We start from the raw sequence: 24261 nt of genomic DNA on the forward strand, positions 1-24261 counted from the left end.
CTTGAATTTCTTTCCATACAAATAAGCAAAGTGCTTCTCCCAAGAAATGTCAGGCTGCAGTTCCAAAGCAGATTATAGCCCTGTGTAAATGAAACAATTCAGAGAAAGAATAATAAGCTGGCTGCTCTGTATGCCACCACATGCATACATATTTTTCCTTCAGAACATCAACAACAAAAACTGAAATGAGTTTTTTTGTTCTTAGCTCAATCAGCATAATCTCCCTAACTTACATTGCTATGTGCTCTGCAAGCCAAGCTCCAGCCCCAGCTGAAGGGCTGGATACTTGAGAGTGTATTTTACTTGGAACAGAGTTCATACAATTTATTTTCTAATGTTAGTCAAATGTTCCTGCTTGTTACTGAAGCATTACTCTACAGTTACCTTGCCACATTATGAGCCTTTCTGTCCTGTCACTTTGCAATAGCTCAGGACTGACAACTTAATGATTTTACCAGTTTCCGATAAAATCCCACTGTGTTGTAGGAAATGACAGATTTGGAATCCTAAAGGGGGCCTATTTTATCCAGTTTTGGACACCTGGGAGACATTTTTCCCGCAGCAAAAATATCTAAAACAAAGGCAATTCTCTTCACAACTGTTTGTAAACAGCTGATGTAACTGAATAGGTTTAAACATTAAAAACAAACAAACAAACAAAAAATCATACAAAGGTATAGGTTATCTTAAATATTTGCTTTTAGCCTGAAGCATTCATAGCTGAAATTTCTATAAATAGCCCTTTTTATGTTCTCTCTTCTTCTATAGTCTTGGCACACTGACAAGTAAAACATTTTCTTTCTGTGTTTTTTTTCTTCAGTGTGCTTCATTTTATTTGCTGCAACTTTTACTCTGTGTCCCTATACTTAGCCATTTATGTCTTACTTATAGAAGTAACATTCTGCTTTCGTTACTAAAATGGGAACCTGGTGCATGTCAAGATTAAAGTGTACCTTCGGGCTTTACCATTAGGAAGCTGTGATGTAAATTATTAAATTTGGAAGATGCAAATTGAATATCTGATATTAAAGCACATCAAACCAAAGTTATTGCTCAACATCACAATTATCCTTCATTTTATTTGGATATGTAAGTCCTAAAAACACACACAAATTGGATTTGCAAATCCAGCTGAAGACCAGATTTCACAGAACCATAGAATTCCTAATGTTGGAAAAGATCTGCAAGAGTCCAACCACTAAGCCAGCACTGTCAAGGCCACCACTAAACCATGTCCCCAGGTGACACATCTACACATATTTTTAATATCTCCAGGGATGGTGACTCAACCACTTCCCTAGGCAGCCTGTTCCAGACATTGACAACCCTTATGGGGAAGAACTCTTTACTAATATTCAATCTAAAACTCCCCTGCTGCAAAACTTAAGGCCATTTCCTCTTGTCATGTCGCTTGTAACTCAGGAGAAGAGACCAACATCCAGAGTAAATGGAGATACCAGGTCTCACACAATGAACTTTAATGGAGTTCTGGGCTGAAGACTCTGCAAGGACTGGAAGGGAGCCACACTGAGTAGAAAAGTTTACTGCTTTTATTCCATCCATCACTTCTAGTTTGAAATATACAAACCAAAATGGGGAACCCCATTGTATTATTATTGCTCTATGACTTTAATTCCAAACATGAGTTCCATGTATGCTGGCCATTTCTGCCTGAGAATGGAATTGTTGGGCAATAGCTACTGACAATGGATGGTGAAAAGATTTGGTTTAATTTCTAACTCAAACACTGGAGTCAAAAAACTTGGCTTGGATTCAAAGAGCATTTGGTTTATGTTCTACTTTGGAAATATTATTAAAAAATGGGAGAGGAGGAATAGAAAACATTTACTGGAAAAAAAAAAAATGCAGGAGAGGGGTCAGAGTGCCAGGCATATGGCAATCAGTTGTCCTAGTTTTTGGCTGAGTTCTTCACCTCTGATGCATTCTGGGGGACAGAGAAGTAACTTCCCTCCTTCCCCTCAAAAAGTTCTCTTAATGTAGCACCTTTTAACTTTTTATATGTGTGCTACAGAGGAAAACCAGGCTCCCAGTCTGATGAGATTGGAAAAATCTCTGAATTAGCTCATGGAGGTCACAGATGCCTAGAATTTCAAGTCTGTCCACTCCTATTTTCCAAATGTTAAGAAAAATTATTTTGAGGCTTTTGGCAATTACTGTGGTTAATTGGCATTCCCTGATAATCATCCCTGTAATCTACAGCAGTTAATTAGCCCCATGTATAATAATCTATGTCATTAATTATTCCTGGCTCTCATTTTTCACACTGAGAGTATGGGGGCATTTTGCACATGTTCTTTTCATTATACTTTATCATCATCATACTACTAAACAAACCACCACAGGGCTTTGAGTCAGTTGGAATAAGGCAGAAACGAAGGAGGTTTTTTCCCAAAGTTGGAGTTTCTGCTAGCAAACTCAACGTCACTAATTTCACGTTCCTCTGAGTTCGCCTGGAAGCCAAAGGGATTTGGCTGAACTCGCCTTGAAATCCTCATTTTGGCATTTCTTACCATTCCAGCCCGGCGGGCGATGGCGGTGTGGAAATGTCCATCAGACACCTTCTTAGCTGTGGTGAGCTTGTACGTGCCGCCACCCAGGTTGTAGGAGAACCTCAGCCTCCCTTCCACTATCTCCAGTGCCAGGAATTCTGCCCTCTCCCCAGTCTGGTTGTCGTAGTTATACAGCAGCAAGGCGTTACTCTTTATGGTGGCAAACTTTATGTAGATGTAATTATTGTTGGGATCCATACTGGGGAACTCCATGTAGGACAGCTCTTCAAATCCGTAACTGTTGAGCTCGCAGTGATTCCCAAAAACACCTGGAAAACGAGAAGCAAAGTCTGGAATTGGGCAGTTTTTTCCTCATCATGTCTTCTCCCAGGAGAGAAGTATAGATGTGTTCTCCACATGGCTGTGGAACTCCTAATGTACAATTTAAATCACAAAACCAACAGAAGATTGCTATTACCTACAGCTGGGTGCTGAGGTGCATTACGTTTAAACTTAAAAATTGAAGTAGAAAGGATAGATGCATCTATTGAAAAAGCACTTCTGTGGCTTCTTCAGAAAACACCAAACCAAACCAACTTGACAGATCTGTCAAGACATGGTTGTGAATTATCATCAGGCATTTGTTAATCCAGCTATGGAAACAAATGTGCAAGTTGAGTTTATTTTTCGCTCTGCGGCTGTTATCTGAAGTGTTTCTCACTGGGTGGTTCATTTTTTATACTTATGAAATAAGCATATATGTGATTAAAATGTTTTTTTACTGATACTCATATTTTGGTGCATTCTCCATACTTCTTTTCAGATCTCTGTCACATAGTTTCCCCTGATTTTTCTTCTACTGTAGCAACAATGGGGAAAAAACCCTGATTTAATTTATGAGTATTATTTACATTTGGAAATTAATAAACCCTGAGGAAATGTACAATATAGGAAATAAAAGGGAATAGAGAAATTATTCCACATGTTAATAGAAAAACATATTCAGCATTAGTTACAAATGCATATTGAGAATTATACTTTTGTGAGAGGGTTTTCAGCAACCTTAAAGCACTGTAGATGATTTTTGGACATTTCTAGTTTTTTTTATTAATTTGTTACATTTACTTTCATACTTTTCCATATGAACAATAGCAATTCTGGATTAATCTGCATTCAGAATCAATCTTGTGGCAATCGTGTCACGATGCCTTAAAATATTCATGTTGCTCTATGTTTTTGTTGGGTTCACTCCACAAACCAAATCTGGGATAATTAAATTCGAAAAAATTATGGAACTATTTTGGCACTACTATATACTTCTCTGATGTAAAATACTGATGTTATTTTATAGTGGTCTTACTCTTACTCTAAAAGTGCCTGTTATCCATCAGGAGAGCTTTGTTATCATCATACTTCCTCCTTCAGACTGAACTTTGGATATACTTGGTGTGAAGGTACTTCAGCCCTGATCCAGCTGTAGTCAAGTTTCTTCTTTAGGAAGCCAAGGGTCTTGATTTAAGTATTTCAAGCATCCATTCTTACTTTTGGACAGCTATATCTATCTATCTATCTATCTATCTATCTATCTATCTATCTATCTATCATCTATCTATCTATCTAATCAGAAACATTCTTTCTAATTTTTAGGCACTGAGTCGTTTGACTGGGACTTATGTTTTTTTCTGTGAGAGATAAAGGACCTGCTGCTAGGAATGACAAATATCTATTTGTTGTGATCACATCACTTTTTAATTTTCTTTTGAAGAAAAATTAGTTAATTGAACCTCTAAATACATGCAGTTTTTCCAGACCTTGAATCATTTTCAAACCAGAAATCATTTCTGCAGGTAAAAATAAATAGAAATATGAATAGAGAAAGGGAGGTGAAGAAGAGAGAAGGGCACTTACCGAAGGGACAGTGGCAGAAATACCCCTCCAGCCCACTTTGGCAGGACCCACCATTGAAACATGGGTTGCACTCACAGTAGTTGACAGTGGAGTCACATGTTTTCCCTGTGATGAGGGAACAAAAGCAATTTCCAGGTCAGACTACTCAGGGAAATAGAAAATCAGGCTGGTGGTGTAGGTAATGAGGTTATGAACAAATGGCCAGGAGAGCTGGTGCCATGGGCCAGCTCTGGGATGGAGAGAGGAATCACAGACAGGATGCCACAGGCATAATGTGTGGCACAGAGAAAATAACTCTACTGTTCAAGTGTCTCATTGTGATTATAGGTTCTGGTGGACTGTTGTTTTAATTTTATTATTTTATTAACTGGTGCCTATAAAAGAGATATCATGCAGTTAAAGGCAATGCTGAAATAAAGAACTGTAAAAATGTATCTTTTTTTTCTCCTTGTTGAGTGCAATATACTAATGAGTGCAAAGGAGATACAGACAGCCCTTGCTGGACCCTGCACAAGCAGGTCATGCTGAACAGAGGCTGCTATTGTACATTATATGATATTTCTTATTTTCCTCATCAATTACAACCTCCTTCCTGACTTGGAGAGACCACAGTCCTCTGAAACTAAAACAAACTACCCTGGATACAGTCCTTTTCTAAGCAGACATTGTCACATGTGGTAAATATTATTCCCCAGAGAACAAACTGAAAATCACATAATTCATTTCAGTAAGGAAGGGAACCAAGAGAAAAAGTGAAGATTTTAACAGAGACCAAGTACAAACATGCATATTTTTTGTACAAAACTAAAATTTTCTTTGCATGGAAACATTAACTACAAAAATAATGGTCTTTATTTCTAAGGTTTTCATTGTTTGACTTTGATGAGTTTAGCAACATTTCCACTACATCCTACTCTTGGAACCTGTCTTCCTGTCACCAGCAGTGCCAGACTTCACTGCCTGTGCTCAGCAAAAACTTCAAAGTGTTGTTATGTTTGTCCTCCCTGTTTCACTGCAAAAATTCACCAAAGCAGCCACAGTCTTCCAGACTCCTCCTGAACTTCATCTCAGCCAGGCAATATGCACAAAGCAAGGGCTAAGACTGTCTTAATGCTTCTTTCTGCATCGATAATTAATGGTTTTATTTCTTACACCATATGCATACGTTTAAGTTAAAAGTACAACATGAGCTTGCACAGAGGGTGTCCATTCTTGTATGTCACATATATCTTGTAATTTTACATCTCCCATGACAGGAATGCACCAGTCCTTAGAGGTTGCTGGTGCAACTTAAAACTGTAGCAAACCAGGACTGTGCTTTACAAACTCTGCTGCCTTTTTCAGAGTTTAACAACCTGAGTTACCTAATGAAGAAAACCTATTGTTTCTCCCCACTCTTCTGCTTTTTTGTTTAACCTACAGTTTGCAAGCAGCTCTTCCATGTGAGCAGCAGCTCTCCATGTGTGACTGCAAGCAGGGTGGAAATGGAGCGCTGGAGGATTCCTGCGGTTAATACGTCACTTGTAGATGCACCATAAATCCAGGAAACTTTTCCAGTGTCTGAATCTAATTATGCTTTGGGGGTATTTATTTATGTTTTATTCTCTAATGGGCATGACTGAAGGATGAGCTAACTTTTTATGTGAGATTTTGCTGTTTTCTTTGTTTTCAATTTATGGTCCGTAGTAGATGTCTTTGACTCATGAAGGAGAGCACATAGCAAAAGTGAGACAGATATGCTTAAAATAGCTCAGTGATGCTGCTCAGTTTTCACAAAAAAAATCAAGTGGAGCTAAACAGGCTTACTCAGATCTTTGCAGTTAATTCTAACTAAATACTCTTATTTTTCTCAGCTGACATTAAAGCTGGCACATTTGCTGAGTCAGCAAGAGAATATGGATATTTATTTCAGCTGCACTCTAACCAATGAATAACAGCATCTTCTTTATGCTTAACTGTTGTTTGAAGAACTCTTGAAACCAACATAAGTGTGTTTAGACTAACAGAATTATGGAATCATAGAATGGTTTGGGTTGGAAAGAGCCTAAAAGACCATCTTGTTCCACCCCGTACCATGGGCAGAGACATCTTCCACGAGACCAAGTTGCTCACAATCCCATCCAAATTGGCCTAGATGAAAACTGAAGTTAGCTGAGCTTATAGATCAATTCTTGGCTGAAATTCTGAAAGATGCAAGGTATTCATTTCTGCATCAGAAAGATCCTTTTATGAAGACTGTGAAAATTAGGAGAATGCTGGGTAATTGGTAACAGACAGCATTCAACATTTATCATTCATCACCTCCAGCTGATGTTATCGCAGGCAGGGGTTTATGCAAAAATCTAGGTTCCTCAGACTTTTTTTTTTTTTTTTTTTTTTTTTGTTAATTGAAAAATGTAGCAGGAACAGATATGAGCTGAATGTTCTTCAACTAATATTTAAGCTGATTTGGGAGTTTTAGTTTTTGTGGTTCTCTGTGTCCATCTTTTAAAGTGGTTGTTCTAGCATTCTAATCTTGCATTTGAAACAACTTCACAAACGTACATTCCTTCATCTTAATGAATCTTGGAAAACAGGAAATGAAAGGTTCAAAGGAAGGGCAGACAACTACTGTAAATCACCAGCATATTCCCTCCAGAAAACGATTATTTTAAAAACAAAACCTGTTCATCATTAAGAGATATAATTATAACAGATTGTTCAAACCCTAATGTTGTTACTCTGAGGTAATCAGTCTTTATAATCCTATCCAGTGAAAAAAATGACATTACCTTTTGCAGTATGATGAAGTGAAATGCAGCTGACAAAACATAATAAATCAAGGAAAAGTAAGATTCTCAGTTTTCAGGTACACACCATTATAAAGGTCTACAGCTCATGTAGTCTAATTTACAGTGAACAGAGAGTCTGTCCCAGAAAATTCTAATTTCTACTTCCATGCACTACCATGTAAATGTTATTTTTTTTACCAAGCATGCAAATTCAATTATGAGACTGTATTTTCATTCCAACAGAAGAAGCAAAATTATGTATATGGGGAACTGAATTAGAAATCCACTAGTTTGGATGCCACTTTTTTGTTGTGGTTGAGCACTCAAGGCTTATAGTCATGAAGAAACAGTTTGAGACTTTATTTTTACATCTACTGTGGCTATCTTTAATCACATATGAATGCAAATTAAGAGCCCAAGCAGCTGTGTTCTCTTTCTGTTGGCAGTATAATAATGACATAATAGCCTCTATGTCAAGCATTCTCAAACAATCAGTACACTGACATTTGTTTGCAGAACCTATTTAATATTTAATTTAAAGAATTTCAAATATGCTTTTGTAGACATAAAATATCTAAATATACTGTGTGATAATTGTGATCTTATCTAATAAGCTCTGTTGATATTAAACTCCAAAGATATTTTGTCTTTTAATTACACTGGCGCCATTTGTTTTCTGTCTTGATCAATTAATCTCAGGACACTTTAATAACTCTTGATTCTGCAGTGGCCAACTGATTAAACAACATCTGACTCTCAAATAGAAATGTCTGCCTCAGTGGCAATCTATTTTAAGGTTATTTGTGTTGACAAGGAGTTTAAGAAAGCTCCTATCAGATGCCACATTTAATTCATGGCATGAAAGAAATCCAACACTTCCAACTCTAAGAGTCTCTCATCACATTCTCTTAGTAAAAATACTCATCTTTTTTTTTTTAAACTTGTCACATGCAGTGCTTGATTTTTAGCTGAGATAAGGGTTGAGCATTAATGTACAAATTTAATACCAGAAGAAATCAGCTGGATGCTTCATAAATGTTTCAAATTACAGTCTAGAGGAATACACTGTAGTTTGCCACTAGAGTTAATGAAGTGTTTTGCTTCACTGCAAGAGCAAACACACACCCATGTGCTGTCTGGTGCTAATGACCTCAAGAGTTAGAGGCCATAGGTGTTCTAAAATTATTTTGCCATGCTCCTGGCAAAATAATTTGGTATGCTAATACAACATGAAGTAAAATCCTAGATTGGTAACCTAATTAGAACTGCTTGTCAATTAACAGCAATTGCTCCTGACCTGAGGCTTAGGATGCAGATGATCTCATCGGCATCCTTGATGCTGCACTGAATATGTATCCACTGCTGCAGCTGTGATTTAAATTAAGTAATTAAATTTTTACTTTGAAATTAACTTCCTCCTCCATTCTCTCCTGCACAGACTAGCTTTAAGTAAAAAAAACACAAAGGGACAGTTGTTCCCCTGATCCTTCCATGGGTTACAGGTTATTTGTGGTGGTGGCAATTCCCACACCAGAATGGACAGAGCTGTCCTGAGCTGGGCTGCCCTGTGGCTTCTTCAATGCAGAAATACTCCTTAGAAAAGGCACTGAAAGCCTTACCTAATCTCCCCTGGTTAGATTTTTTTTTCTTGATTTCTAAGAAAAGTGCTATAAGCATTGGACAAAATTGTTAAGACCTTCCTTAAATATCCTACTCATGGTAGAAGCACAGACCAGCCTCCTTTTCTGGGTTACAATGCTGCTGTGTTTGAATGTGTAATAAATATCAGAGAAAAAATACTCAGAAGGGGTAGGAATGCATTTCTGCACTTAATGAAAAAAAATAAATGACAAAGGGACAAAATACAGAACAGCGAGGTTTGACCAATTTGCCTGAATTCTGTTTTTTCCCATATCCTTCATCTGTTTTCTGTCCTGCAAGTAATTTGGGGCAGAGGCTGATTTTCTTGCTTGGCACACTTCTAGTAGACTTAAAATGCTCCCACAATATGCATAACAACAACATGTACAGAAAAATCATACTTAACCATTGGAGATAGTTTCCACACATTTTAAAAATTTGAATAGCTTTCGCAAAGATCTCCCTGTTCTAATGCAAATCAGGTAAGTGAGATTTGCCTTGGGAGAGAGCTAAAATAAAATAATATCGCAGGCACCTGGGTATTCTGAGTTTTCACACTATTAATACCTCATTTTGCATGACCTCTTCATCTTGGGCTAAGAAGGCACATCTCCACACTCTCGCCATCTTTTCTGGACTGTAAGGCATATAGAGGAGTAAAAGCATACCTGTGTACCCGGTTTTACAAACGCAGTTGAAGCTTCCTGGGAAGTTCTGGCAGGCAGCGCCGTTTTTGCAGGGGCTGGAAAGGCACTCGTTGACGTCCCTCTCGCAAGCCATGCCGGTGAAGCCCTCAGGGCAGCTGCAGGAGAAGCCCCCCACCAGGTTGTGGCAGGTGCCGTCGTTGTGGCAGGGCGACGGGAGGCACTCGTCGATGTCGGTCTCGCACAGGCTCCCGTCGTACCCCGGCAGACACCTGCACACGAAGGGCCGCAGCGGCTCGTTGGCCACGATGATGACGGGGACGCTCTCGTGGGTCCTCAGCGCGGGGCTCACCGCCAGCCTCCTCAGGCAGCTCCCTCCGTTCTGGCAGGGGCTCTGCAGGCACCAGTCGTAGTCCACGGCCTCGACCCGCACCCCGCTCTGGCGGAAGAGGACATCCTTGATGCTCTCGAAGAAGGTGGCCACGCCACTGGGGTTCACGTACTGGTTGTTGCCGCGCTTGACGGCCGCCATCAGGAAGGTGTGGTTGCTGTCCTCGTAGAGGCCGTAGAGCTGGATGGCCGTGCCCAGCCCCGTCAGCTGGGAGCTGGCGATGTGCAGGAAGTGCAGGTAGTGGTTGGTCAGGAAGTCCCGCACGCTGTGGGCGCTCAGGCGGAGGAGGACGCTGTTGTCGATGGTGGTGTTGCTGAAGCCCGCAAAGAAGATGCGGACGCTGCTGGTGACGGCTCCGTGTAGCCCGTCATTGCTGAGGACGGCCAGGTCAAACGTGCCGTCCGTGGACCTTGCCTGTGAGTGCAGCTCACAGGTGCCCCCGGGAATGCTGAAAAGGCTGGTGACTCCTGAGGTGAGGGAGCACTGGAAGCTGTCTAGCACGTCTGGATCCTGCGGCTTTACGTTGCCCAAAATTCCACCTGGGAAGAGGTTGCCATAATAATGAACAAAGATTTCTACTGTTCTGGGCTGAGACGGGTTGTCATTTTGGTCTATTACCTTGATCTGCACAGTTCCTGTGGAAGACATCTGAGGAACACCAGAGTCTCTTGTAATCACCGAGAGGTAAAAATCACTGATTTGCTCCCTGTCAATCTCCCTTGTCGTTGTCAGGACTCCAGCGGTGCTGAGGCTGAAGTAGCTGGTGGCAGGGCCAGTGCTGAGCAAGTAATACGTGAAAGGACCTTGGTTGGGAGGGAGATCGGGATCTGACGACTGAAGCGTCATCACCAGAGTTCCTGCACGGTTGTTCTCCAGGACTTCTCCTTGGCTGGTGGACAAGGTAGGGCCGTTGTCGTTGATGTCTTCCAAAGTTACCACTAGAGAGGCACTTCCTGTTGCAGATGGCGTTCCCGAATCGATGGCCAGCACAGAGAGGTTGTAGACAGGCAGCATTTCTCGATCCAGCTCTGCAGTGACCGTCACCTGTCCTGTCTGTGGGTTGATGGAAAAGGCGCTGTTCTCATTGCCAGACCCAATGAAATAGGAAAACCTGCTCCAGCTGGGGACAGAATCTGAGTCAAAGGCACTGACGAACGTGACATGGGTGCCTGGAGGAACACCCTCGCTGATCCGTATATTGTAGGCTCCCAAGGTAAAAACAGGAGGATCGTTGGCATCCAGGACTGTGATATTAACTGTTACTTCATCTATATCTGCACCACGAATGCTCCCCAAATTTTTTGCAAGGACTTTTAAAGAGATTCGTTCCTCTTTTTCTCTGTCAAGAGGCCCCGAAACATAGATCTGGCCACTTTTCTCATCTATCTGGAAGCCCTTCTTTCTACTGTTGCCAAAGATGAGGTAGTGGACTTCTCCATCAATGCCCATATCACGATCACTTGCAAAAACATCACCTACAACAGTACCTTTGGAGGCTGCCTCTGAAACCTCAAAATAATAAAGCTTGGACACAAAACGAGGCACATATTCATTTGTCCCTTCTAACTGGATGTTGACAGTAGCAAAGCTGCACCTCTCTTCATCTGGAACATTAAAAGCCTTTACCGTTAGATGGTAACTCTGCTTTGTTTCATAATCTAAAAATCCCTGGGTGGTGATGGTTCCTGTGTTGGGGTCAATGACAAAGAGGTCGCTGTCTGAGGACTGGATGGCATACGCAATCACAGCGTTAGATCCAGAGTCAGCATCAGTGGCGTTTAAACAAATAACAGTTGTCCCACTGGGCGCATTTTCTAGCACGGTGGGAAAGTACTCCTCAGGGCTGAATGCTGGGGAGTTATCATTGACATCAATGACATTAACGGTGACACTGCAGTAGCCTGTTCGGGACACCCATCCTCCATCCGTGGCAGTAACAACCAGCTCGTGCTTTTGGTCTAACTCAAAATCGAGCGGTTTGGCTAGTGTCAGTGTACCAGTGGTTGTATTAATAGCAAAGATTCCAGCTTCATTTCCAGAGGAAATATTGTATCTGATTAATCCATTCATAGCAGCATCTCTGTCTCGTGCTGAAACTGTCCTGACCACTGTTCCAACAGAGTAACTCTCCGGGATAGTAACGCTCATGCGGCTCTGGGAAAACTCGGGTGTATGGTAATTTTCTTCTGTCACTACGATTTCAACAGCTACTTCGGATGAGAGCGGGGGATTACCCTTGTCCTTGGCTTTCACTTTAAACAGGAAGTTTTTGTTCAAATCAGCCATTAGTGAAGATGACACAGAAATCCAGCCTGTATTCCTGTCCAATCTGAATTTATTAGTTTTGCTCTCATCAGCGATGAAGTACTCCACTTCAGAATTCAAGCCAAAGTCCTTGTCATCCACTGCAGTAACTTTAATCAAATTTGTGCCAACCTTCACGTTCTTAGTCACAGGAGTGAAATATTTAGGGGTGAGGAAGAGCGGTGCGTTGTCATTGCTGTCTACTACGTTTATGGTGACGGTGGTCTCACTCACTAACGGGGGACTGCCCCGGTCTGATGATGTCACGATGAAGCTGTGCCTGTTGATGTTGACATTGCTGGAACCACTGGAGTTTTGGTACCTTAAGTACTGCTTGTTGAAAATCTCTCCCGTGGTTGCATTAATGCGGAAGAACTCAGACTGGGATTTTATGAAGTAGAAGACTTGACCATTGGACCCTTCATCTGGATCGGTGGCTGAAACCTGGGTGACCTTTAGCCCAATCCCAGGAAGCTCGGGACACTCCAGGTAATAGGACGGTTTTGTAAATCGTGGGGCATTGTCATTGACGTCTGAGACAAATATGGTGACGTCTGTGCTCACCGTCCACCCTGAGTCATGTGCAGAGACCCTGATTCTGTAGCGGTCAGTGTCCTCCCTGTTCAGTGGTCTGCTGATGGTGATGTCCCCAGTGCTGGGATTTATGGTAAACGGGAGACTCGTATCCCTTATGGAGTACCTGCTGACTGCGTTCACCCCAATGTCCTCATCTGATGTTGTGACTCGCGCTACTGTAAAACCCAGAGGAGCATTTTCAGGCACAGAAGCACTGAATATCTGTGAAAACCTCGGAGCATTGTCATTTTCATCTAAAACATTAACGATAACTTTGACAGTCGTGCTCTGGAGCGGACTGCCTTTATCTGAAGCTTTTATGGTTAGTGTGTACTGAGACAGTTTCTCCCTGTCCAAGGGCCGGATGCTTCTGATCTCACCAGTGGCTCGATTGATACTGAAACTGTTTTCAGTATTGCCCTCAATTATTTCATAGTTTAGCTGTCCATTCAGGCCACTGTCTCTGTCGACAGCAGCCACTGTCAGTATCTTCCGTGGGGACAGGTTCTCCGCTATTTCTGCAATGAATGGATCTTGCTCAAACTCCGGCACGTTATCGTTGACGTCAATCACCGATATTTCCAATTTTTTGTAGGAGGAAAAGGGGGGAAAACCCGTGTCTCTGGCCTCAATCCATACCACGTATTTCTGCACAGATTCGAAATCTAAAGCCCGCCCGACAGAAAGCTGTCCCGTCACCTGATCCACCAGGAAGGTGCTGCCCAGGTTACCACTGGCGATGTAATAGGACAAGGAGCCTCCTCTGGCTGAAGATCCAGAGACGGTGGTGACAAGCGTCCCAACTGCTTGGTTTTCAGGGAACGTGAAGGTCTCCTGCTCTGCCTGAACACGAGGAAATTCAGCTTTGTCCACAAACCTCACGGTGACAGTGGTAGAGTCTGTCTTGGGGTACCGGCCACCATCCCTCACATGAACAGATATGGTGACTTCAGACTCTCCCACCAGTGGTTTTGCAGCCAGGATTGCCCCCCTTGCTGGATCAATGTGGAATTTCTCTGAGTTCTTCCCCACAAGGGAATAATGGAGCTCGGCGTTGGAGCCGGCATCTGCGTCGGTGACAGTCACAGCAAACACGAATGAGCCTGAAATGTAGAACAAAGCTAGGTCAGTCCTTTAACGAATGTACTGACTGTGAGAAACATCATGCCAGCCTTTCACTCAGAAGTACATCCTGGAACAGCATGCTCTTCCTCACACTGCCCTGAAAATGAACTGCTTTTTAAACAAAAAAAGTGAGTTCAGCAAGGGGCAGGTAAGGATGTGAACCGACAAGACATGTACACAGCCGAAAAATGTAGAGCTGAAAAAGAGGACACTGCATTCAGAGAGATGGACATACAGATCTCATTAACTGGGAAACAGACCTGAAGCCTTTTGGAGGCCTAGCATCCTGCTTCTAGAACATTCACACAATGAAAACCATAAACCCAGTAAGATTGAATGCTATTTTGATTTTCAAAACTACTCTTAGTCTATTTATCAATGGAAAAAACTCTACCCTGGAATTCAAGGACTATTAAGGTTACATAAGTGAACAGGCAGTATCCACAGATATTTAACCTACATCACTGTCTCTTGCAATCCCTTCTCTTCCTATTTCCCAGGTGATGCTTCTTTCTCCCCACCAGCCCCTTACTTCTGATTTTCTAGGAGTATTCCAAGGACAATAACTAAGAGGACTGCATTTTTGAAAGCACATTGGTAAAACAGAAATACAAAACTATTGCACACTAGTACAATAACATGATTACACTCAGATTTTTCATGTCTTTTGAATTTATGCTTCACAATAAGCTTGACTGTATGTGCAGCATTTGTACTATCCTCTACATTTGCAGACTTCAAGGAGAACCCAGGGTGTTCTTCCTCACTAGACTTTACAGATCTAATGAGTACGTCTTTCAAATTTGACATTGTCCAACCAATTTGCAGAATACTGTTGATGTTTTACTGTCACTAAAATTTAGAAAATACCCAGTTTTGTATAAAAATAATGCTGTTTTCAACCTCTTAAGGGAAAATCATTTAGAGGCAGGAATGACTTTGACAGCATCCCTTAAAACTATACTTCATGTCACTATTAGTCATGTGTATGATTTGTACTCCAGGGGCAGGAATATTTAGACAAGACCAGTATTCAAACCCCTGTGAGAAATGGGACAGGAAGAAGTGAAGATTTTGTGCTTCAGTTATTCAAATTATAATATTAATATTATTACTAGTTCCTCTTTTTAAACTCAATTTAAAAATACCAAAAAAAAAATTAAGTTGTAAATAAGTAAAGTGGATACATCCCTAGGTTTTTGCTAAGTTAAAAACAGAGTAAACATAGCTTAGGTTTCTAGTTATAAGATATTTCATACGAAAAGCACCCAAAAAGATATTGCCAGAAAACATCAGGTCAACCTATGTGTACTCCTCGTGAAAATAATTTAAAGAAACACACCAAAAACAACCAGGCAAAGGCACCGGTCAGATTACACGAATGCAATAATAAAACAATTTCATAATGTTATTCTGGAAACAGAGAAGAATTGTAAACAAATTCATTCTTCCATAAAAAGAAGAAGTATTTACAATTGTTTAAAATTAAGAGACAAAATCCAAGACATGGAAATAATCTTTTTTTCTCCTAAAAGAAAATTTGTTTTGTAAACCATAGAATTCTCTCTGTAGGCATCACATATCCATGTATGTGTATGTATGTGAAAACACAGAACGTGAACAGAATCAGAAATTAACTCCTGTGTTGACTGAAGTAACTTTAATTTCAGTGTAGGCTCCACAAAAGGAAGATTGCTGCTTGATTATTTTATTTTACTTCACCACTTGGCTCAAGGAAAGGCAACATAATTAACATCTGAAATAGACACGGCATTTTTGGAAGAGACTGTCAAAATCCTGTTTAGGAATTGCTCAGAGGAGACTTTCAAAAATAATAACAGGCCATTATCTTCCTAACACCAGCAAAATAATAACTTTTTTGAGTGGGTGATCATTTACAGTATGTATACTTTATGTAAATACAGAAATATAATTGAATTTGGATGGGAGGAACCCAACAGAAAAAACCTGCTAAACTGTGGATGCTAACTTGAGGTTTGCTATTCCTCATTCCCATGCAGCAAAGATAATACCAGGAAAAACAGCTGCAGAGAAACATCTCAGAAACATTTCTGGTGGCACAGCTTAGCATTTCATTAATATGTTGCCCTGAGAAGCCATGAATGCCCATCCCTGGAAGTGTTCAAGGCCAGGCTGAGATGGGACTTTGAGCAACCTGATTTAGTGGAAGATGTCCCTGCCCATGGCAAGTGAGTTGCTGCTCAATGATCTTTAAGGTCCCCTCCAACCCAAACCATTCCACATTCTCTGTTTATGGAAGCTCCAGAAATCAGGCTACCTGAAGTGGTGGGCGACGGGACGTGGGTGACGTAGGGGTGGTGCTGGAATTTTGGCGGGTTGTCGTTCACATCGGCCACGGACACGAGCACGCTGGTGGAGCTGGAGAGAGCCCTGGGGAAGCCCCTGTCGCTGGCCACCACCACCAGGGTGTAGTTCTCCCTCGCCTCCCGGTCAAGGAGAGCGCTGGTGATGATCTGTCCCGTAGAAGGGTTGATGGTGAATTGTGAATTGCCGCCCGTAAGCCTGTAGCTGTTTGAGAGGAAAACCAAGGAATAAAAATTGGAAGTGGATTAGTGTTTCAAAAGGCAGCCTGCTGCCTTAAGATAATAACCATTTTATATACTCTTCAGACCACCATGCTGATGGGTATCAATACAGACGGATTTTCATCTGACTCTCCATCTGTCTTCACTGTTTGACTTTTTCAAATTTCAAGGCCTGTCATAAATGACATTTCTGGGGATTTCCAAGCATAGCTGTTTAACATAGATTTCCACTACATGAGCTGACTGAGCCTTTGGATATTTCAATATACCACTGGACATACTCTCAAAACTGCCTACTGGAGTGCTGATTTCCCTGGGCTAATGCATTAACTGTTAGTCCAAAAGGCTGATATGCTTCTTAACTGAACTTGCAGAATACAATTAGAGAAAGTACTGCTTTTTTAAAATAAAATGATGACAGCTTTACAAAATAAAATGAACATTTAATATCCGTACTGTTTCCTGATACCTAGTTTTGCTATTCAAGATTTCAGTGTGAATTTATAGTAATTCATAGCAAATTAGTAGGAACAGAGCTCTGTTAACAGAGCAGAGTTCTAACTGGGAGCAGAGTTTGACCCTTGGTGGGTGTGTTTGTGTGTGCACACATCCCCGTGTGATCTGATAAAAACTGACTGTGTGCTCTCAAAAGTATGTCATAGGGGCTACCTCTGACTTCCTATCACACTGAGTTTGTCCCTTCTCTTGGAATGCTCATCCAGCTTGCGTTCATACAGAATGAATCTCAAAGATGTATTCTCAAAGGTACTCGGTTAATATTACCTTTTTTAATAATTCAAATAAAGGATTTTTGAGAAAACAATGGAAACAAAAACTGTCTCAAATGAAGAATTCTCATATTCCATATCATTCCATATCATAACCCAACACAGCTGTGGTTAGCGTTGCTCCTCTGCTAGAGTACAGCAGCAGCTTTTCTGAGATATGATTCTATGAAAGACTGAGAACAAAGTGGCTTTAATGAAAGAGATTAATATTCCTATCTTCACCTCTTTAAGACCAGAACTGGTTATGACAGCAGTAATAACACAGCCCAGAAGCTGCACTGAGAGGGTTGAGAGCCAGCCTGTGTAATAATCTGTGGCAACATCTCCTGTTCAGTCATTAATCTCTACACAATGCCAAGAGCATGCTTTAATTGCTTAATTATGATATAATGTGATGGCCAGATGCAATTATTCTCCAGCCACAGCAGTGTGCACCTAGAATGAAAAGAATGTGCACAAAGCCTAAAGCACCACTTAAATCTCCCTAAACAGCAGCACCAGGCACATTTCATCTGTGATTTGCAGTGATTTAACCCTGAGTGGGGTATTGCAGAGACAGAAACTTTCTCTTCTGTGCTTCCACATATACGTAGCGGCTCAAATGTCAACACTGGAAAGATACCATGAATTTTTCTTTTTAAAGGAAATAATAAAGATATATTACATCCATCATAAGATATTTTGAACTGCATCTGCATATAAACCAGATGGGCAGTGTAGATGTGTCTCAACACAACCGCAAAAAATCCAAACTCAACCCATAAACAACTAAGCAAAAACAAAAAAACTCCTTGAAACTCTAATGGTGGCAAGTGGCATAAAAGGAATTTGATCTGAACACTTAAAATCTGGCCTTTTGACTCTTATGTCTACTGTCTTTAACAGGACTGCTCAAACTTGCATTGCTATTCACAACTCCATCACCCTTCTTTAATGACTTCACAGGTTATCACCAAAGATACAAGAGAACAAGAATTGGCATGTATGGACAGGTGACAGTTTTGCAGAAGCTGCAATGCTTCTTTCAAAGCACAGCACATTTTTTGACTTTACTTGAAAGTGTTAGCCAAGGATTTTAAATATCCCTACTGGAAACCAAAGGTTTAATTTTGAACAGACTAACAAGACAGAAAAGGAGTTCTGAGTGCTCAGCACCTCTGACAAGATGACTGTACATGTTCTGGTCCTTCTGGCTTTCACCAGTTTTGTAATACCAGCCATACTTTAAGATCTACTTTAAATGCTGAATCTGGACAAGTTCTGTCCAAGAAAAACAAAGTCTGTTCCTGAGCCTAAAGAGCGTAAAACAAAACCTGAAAACAATGTTTTAATAGCTACTTATGAAGGGAAAGAAATATTTTTATAAACTAATTCTATGATGCAGTACTGAGTGAATGACAAAGACTAATGGCAGAGATATTAAAGCAATTTAACCACACTAAAGAAATCCAAGAGCACTCTGATAATTTCTGATTACGGGACACAATCATTACAGTCATTCATGCTTTGCATGGAATTCTTTTTTTTTTATAAAGGAGCTTGCCAGAAATAGTTTCTAAAAGCTTGATTGTTTCACAATTTAATAAATGGTAATTTTTGGATGATTTTCAAATATCTAAAGATGTCTAAATGGCAAGCTTCTATTTTTGGCTTGTAGCTAGTTGGAAAGAAAATATTTCAGTATTTTATAGACAGTGTTTTGCCATAACATAGTTCTGTTTTATTTTACTTCCATTAGAAGAAGTGACACAGTGGTATTCTTATGCTCTTCGAAGAAGGAACTGAGGTGAGCTTAACAAAGGTAAATACAGAAGCTACTTTTATATCCTGCTTTGTGAGTTTGGAAACAGTCATGTTTTCAGTCACAATAGTTAAATGTGCTAAGATTAAAAACTAATACAAATTTGCTTTACATCCAATTCGCAATGTATCTGTCCTCAGTAGATAATCTTCAGCTTGTCACTGCCAGTCAGCATCTTCATTACTCTTTGTGGAACTGGGAATGGCCAGTGTTTAGTCCAGTGCCCAGTTAAGTTCCATCAATTGAGCCCTGGGCAAAACTGCCAAATTCCAGGTTTTTACTGATTTTCTGAATGGCATAAGCTTTATGATTTACCTTGGGTAATTTTCATGCTAAACTGAAGACATTAATTGACCAAAGCTTTACTCAAGGAGTACATTTGCTTCCACTGAAAATTGCTCATTACATGACAAGGTGTGAATGTAGCAGCAAGGCTGGTACTGGGTGCAGGTGCAAATTAAACTAGTTTGCTTTTCACTCAGTAAAAAAATTAAGTAACTCCACAATCCTATTTGTCCTCAATACAACTCTAAAAGCCTATATACAACAAAAAGACACATTTGCCCAAGTAATTTAGTTACACACGTAAAGCTGTTCTAGTTTTGTCTTACAGCTCTAGGGCACGCTGGTGATGGACACTGGGGAAAAAGAAATCTTCAGGCAAGATATGAGGCAGTATTACACGGAGCAACAGTAATCGACCTACCTAATAACAGCATTTGTAGAAGCATCAGCGTCCGAGGAGTTTACGAGCAAAATATCTGTCCCCGTGGGAGCATCCTCCGGAACAGTGGCAAAATACATGTTAAAGGCAAACGTGGGGACGTTGTCATTGACATCATCCACTGTGACAGCAATGGTTCCAGTGCCAGTGAGGGCAGGAGATCCTGCAGGAAAGGGGGGGATACAAAGTGCTAGAGGTTACAAACACCAGCATGCTAATCGGAGGTCTGCCAGCCCCGATTTAGAGCCGAGCGCTTGAGCATGTCACAGTTTGCAGAGCAAGAAAGCCAGCTCAACACAGAGGACAGGGTCAGGTTTGTTTCAAAGTCATCTTGACATAAAGTACAAGTTGTGAAAGACAAAAAAAAAAAGAAAAAATTTATTTTTCTTGCTCCATCTAATTCCAGAAATATTTTGTAATACAAGCTCAGTGGAAAAAGATGGTCTTGGAACTGCTCAGAAAGCCTTCCTGTAACAATTAGGACCAATTTGAAGATGTGGTTGACTTTCCTGTTTCTCTGCGAGAAGACCTTCAAAGGTGGCACGTTGACAGACGTGAAGACTGCAGCCCTCAATTTATTCACCCGCAGAACAAATAGAGTGGAAAGAGTGGAAAAACCCAGCTTTCCGCATGGCTTTTCCACTGCCGGTAGCACCCCTGACCTGGGGAGACCTTCTGGGAGGGGGTGAGAAGGTTGCAATGAGTCTCCAGCCCTGTTCAGACTCATTCTCTCCGTAGAAGCAACCATCTATATAGCAGCAAATAATGCTCGCTCCAATGGGATACTGGCTTACGGGAAATCAGAGTGAACTTATTTAACCCAGGGCTTTCATCCTCCTTGTTATTCTAAACTTAACTCTGATGAGCAGCAAGGAGCATGAAATAGCATGTTTATTCATGTGCAATCTCTCAGTATTTGTCCTCTTAAGCTTTTCCTTCAGCAAATCCGAAAAAAGACAATGAAGACTTTTACAAGTTCATGTTAGTTTTGTCAGTCCTTTCATTACACCTCTTTCCAGCCAAGAATCAGCAAGACATCTTCTGCTAACCAAATTCTTCCCCTGGAGAAAAGGAATCATTTCTTTCTGTGACTATATAGGAAGAAGAAGGAAAAAGTAGCATGAAAGACTTAAGTTATGGCTGCTTTTACTCAAAAGACAGATGATGACCATGCCTCTTTTACCCAAGATTGCGCTGCTTTCCCCTTCCATCTCAGATGCACCAATTCAGCATTTGCTGGACTGGGATAAAGCGAGGATAATGAAATGCTTTGGGCTGGAGAGTGGTGGAGTCCTTGCTTCGAGGCAGGGATATTACACGGAGCTGTCACTTGATGGAACACAGGCCACCCCCTGTGACCGCCCCAGCCCCGCAGATGACTGGGTCGCTGCTATCCAAGGTTATTGCTGCAGCTCAACCTCGGGGCTGGGAAGGAGGCAAGCTCTGCTCTTGGGTCTCATCTGCTCCTGGCAAGGGCTCCAAACACAAAGTTCTTACACAAGGAGAAATTGCAACCCATTTTCCTGCACGTTAACCCTTGAAAGCTGAAGAAGCGAAGTAGGAAGAAGCTGGGAGCAGCCTCAGCACAGGAAGGAGGAATTTCCACCACAAAATGCTTTGCAGTAACGTGGTTTAAAGCCCAAATGGGCTGAATGACAGAGCTTCCAATTGAAAGGTGTTATAAATCTCACAAGGCTGGGTTTGGAGGCTGCTGATCAGAGGGGAAGGATCACAACGCCGAGGAAAGAACGTGCAAGCCAAGGAGTATAGATTTCACATCACACAATAGAGGGCTTTCTCTGCTCTGGTCTGAGGTAATCCATTCTGCCAATTAATACGCTTTCAGCCAGGAAGGTTACATTAAGGCAATAAGTCTGACTCATTTTTTAGCCTTTTTTTTTTTTTTTTAACTCACAATCTTGTCATTTAGCCAAACACATATAGATAGAAAAGCCTGCAAAAGTGTTCTTGATTGCTGAAATATTGCCTGTGAAGTGTTTATTATTACTGCATTAAACGAAAGAGAGTCCTCAGCAGCATTTGCTGTGTGTGTCATCAAGCTCTGGCCTTCCAAGTGCATTTTATTAACATTCATCTCACAGCTAATGAAATGAAAGGTTGAAAGTTGTAAAGTTTCGCAGCTGATTAAACAATTTATATATAATTCAGAAATTAATCTTGGGTAAGTTACATTCAAAGAGCATCAGTAATGCACTTCAGCCTGGAAACGAAAGCTAACTCACAGCTAAAACCTGAAACTTGCTGTTTCAAATGTATTTGCTAAGAAAAGGCAAGGCCAAAAAATTCACAACGTGGGTTTAATCACAAAAATGAACAGAGGTGACACTGCCTTTAGATCCCAACCTTTGCCTCATGCCCCAATCCCTTATTGTCCAATTCCCCTTCCTCCCTGGAAGTGCCTACAAGGCACCATGCAGTGCAGTATGGACTCATTTGTGTCAGCCTCAGGCAAGGGACTTTACCAGCCAAGACTGAGCACCACACCAACAAAATTAGCTGGGGTAACATAAGTAACCCAGACCTCATCAATGTTAGCTTGTGGCTGCAGAGTGCTCACAGAGACATCCCAGAAGTCCCATATTAGTTCAGCTGTTTGTAACATCCCAAGTCACTACTGCTCCTCGGCTCTAAAGCCCAAACCTTTCTCATCTTACTTGGATGGAAAAACTCACGTATTTACATTGGTTTCCTGTCTGTGTAGCTATCCAGATATGGTTTTTTTCCCCCTCTAAGTAAAATATCACGTCCACAAATTTACTCCTTTATTCTATTACACTGAAAGACAAAGTTGCAATTTCACATAGAGTCCTCAAAGCTTTTACTTAGTTGAAATTAAATGACTAGCTCACATTTCTGCAGTTACTGAGAAATATAAGAAGAGGAAATTACAAATGAAGTAATTTCATATGGAAAAGAAATAGCCTGGGGCCAAATTCTACCGTCCTCAGTGAACTTCCAGTGAAAGCTGTGCTTGCATAAGGACCACAGAATTTGGCCCTTGGTAATAAGCAGGTTTCATAAAATGCACATGTCATATTTGTGGTGAGAGAAGTAGTTTCCACGGTCAGGCTGAGTTCCCAGATTTCTTAGTTTTGCTTCAATAGCAAATCTTCCCCAAGTCAGTTAATTCTTATTATAGTAGAGCATCACCCCATTTTAATATTTTGCATAAATAACTGCAGTAAATTTAGTGTAAATTCTGCAATATTAGCCAAACACACAAGATGACCCCAAACCATTCTTAATAAACCAGACGTGTTACAACCTATCTAAAATTGCTGTAAACAGCCACACAAGCCTCTGAGTACTTTTAAAAACAGCCCTGAGGGCTAAAGCCACAAAGAAACATACACTTTTCCCTTAGTGAACTTGCATTAAAAATTTCTATGACTTTTCATGATAGCCTGAACTGTTTTTCAGCAGAAGCAGCAAGTATTTCTTTGTGAGACACTTCTCATTTAGAGAATTTCTCTAGTGTTATACAACTAGTAAGTTTTTTTTCCCAAATCCCAAAATACTGCATCTCACAGAGTCTTAAAACATGCAAGTCGGAAAAAAAGTTTTCTAGAAGGATGGAGGAGTGAAGGAACCAAATGATGAATAGTAAAAGAACATAAAATTGACTATGTGAACTAAATGCAAGAGATTGAATTGCCTGTTCCCGTTCAGTGAGTATCAAATCTTTAAAATTTATACGATGGTGCCATTCATACATTATTGTCATTATAATTGTTACGTTCCCATCTCTGTGTGCTGAGGTCTTTTTCTGTGAAGTGCACAGTTTATTTCCTAGGTGGCAGCTGTACATATACACTAAGCAGACAGTCCACACACGTCATTGTTGAAATAGAGATTAACCTGGGGTAGTGTCAAAATAGTAACGCTGAGTTCAGAGGGAAAATTGCTTCCCACGGATGTTCTTCCAAAAATTTCAGCTTTTTTGCTTACATCTGCAAGTAAACATGTGTCTGGGGATGAAGAGAAGGAGCAGACCTTGAGAGGCTGTGGTGGAGGATGAGTTACAGAGAGAGGTTATGAGAGGCCACCTTGGGCTGGGCCAGCACTGGGCTGTGACATGAAGAAACAGCCATGGGGACAATGAGTCGGGCAGGCAGCAGCACGGGACAGGATGTCTCTTGTCCCAGCAAGATGGGACTGGAACTGGCGAAGAGCTACGAGCAGGCTTTTGCTCCATTCACCCATGCTTGCTTGAGGCTGATCACCACACAAAAAAAATATTATGATATTTGTAATTTTTTTACTTTAAAAATTGTAACACGCACTCTCAATCTTTTCCTGTCCAGGAGAGGTGGGATGAAAAATATTGATTCTGTGCAGTAATTCAAGTAGAATCAAGGAAACGGAATGCAGGAAGGTGACAGTGGGGAGAAATACCATTTAACCTGACAATCTCTGCTTTTCAAATGCTGGATGACCAGCAAAGAGAGGTCAATACACCTTTCTGGATGAGCTCATCGTAAGCCACTCAC

The 24261-nt window shown here is 41.0% G+C and overlaps 1 protein-coding gene across 1 annotated transcript in view; it reads right to left on the bottom strand.

Annotated features, from left to right (window-relative positions):
- Positions 1–24261, bottom strand: part of FAT4 (FAT atypical cadherin 4) — a 121412-nt gene that overhangs the window by 15679 nt on the left and 81472 nt on the right. The window contains exons 7-11 of the mRNA XM_031504679.3: positions 19733–19913; positions 16170–16420; positions 9499–13848; positions 4419–4523; positions 2532–2839 (exon numbers count right to left, since the gene is read on the bottom strand). Coding sequence (XP_031360539.3) covers positions 2532–2839; positions 4419–4523; positions 9499–13848; positions 16170–16420; positions 19733–19913 — 5195 coding nt within the window. The remainder of the gene's footprint in view (positions 1–2531; positions 2840–4418; positions 4524–9498; positions 13849–16169; positions 16421–19732; positions 19914–24261) is intronic.

This window comes from Lonchura striata, chromosome 4 (genome assembly GCF_050655825.1).
Source record: "Lonchura striata isolate lonStrDom1 chromosome 4, ASM5065582v1, whole genome shotgun sequence".
In the NCBI taxonomy this organism is placed as follows: Eukaryota; Metazoa; Chordata; class Aves; order Passeriformes; family Estrildidae; genus Lonchura; species Lonchura striata.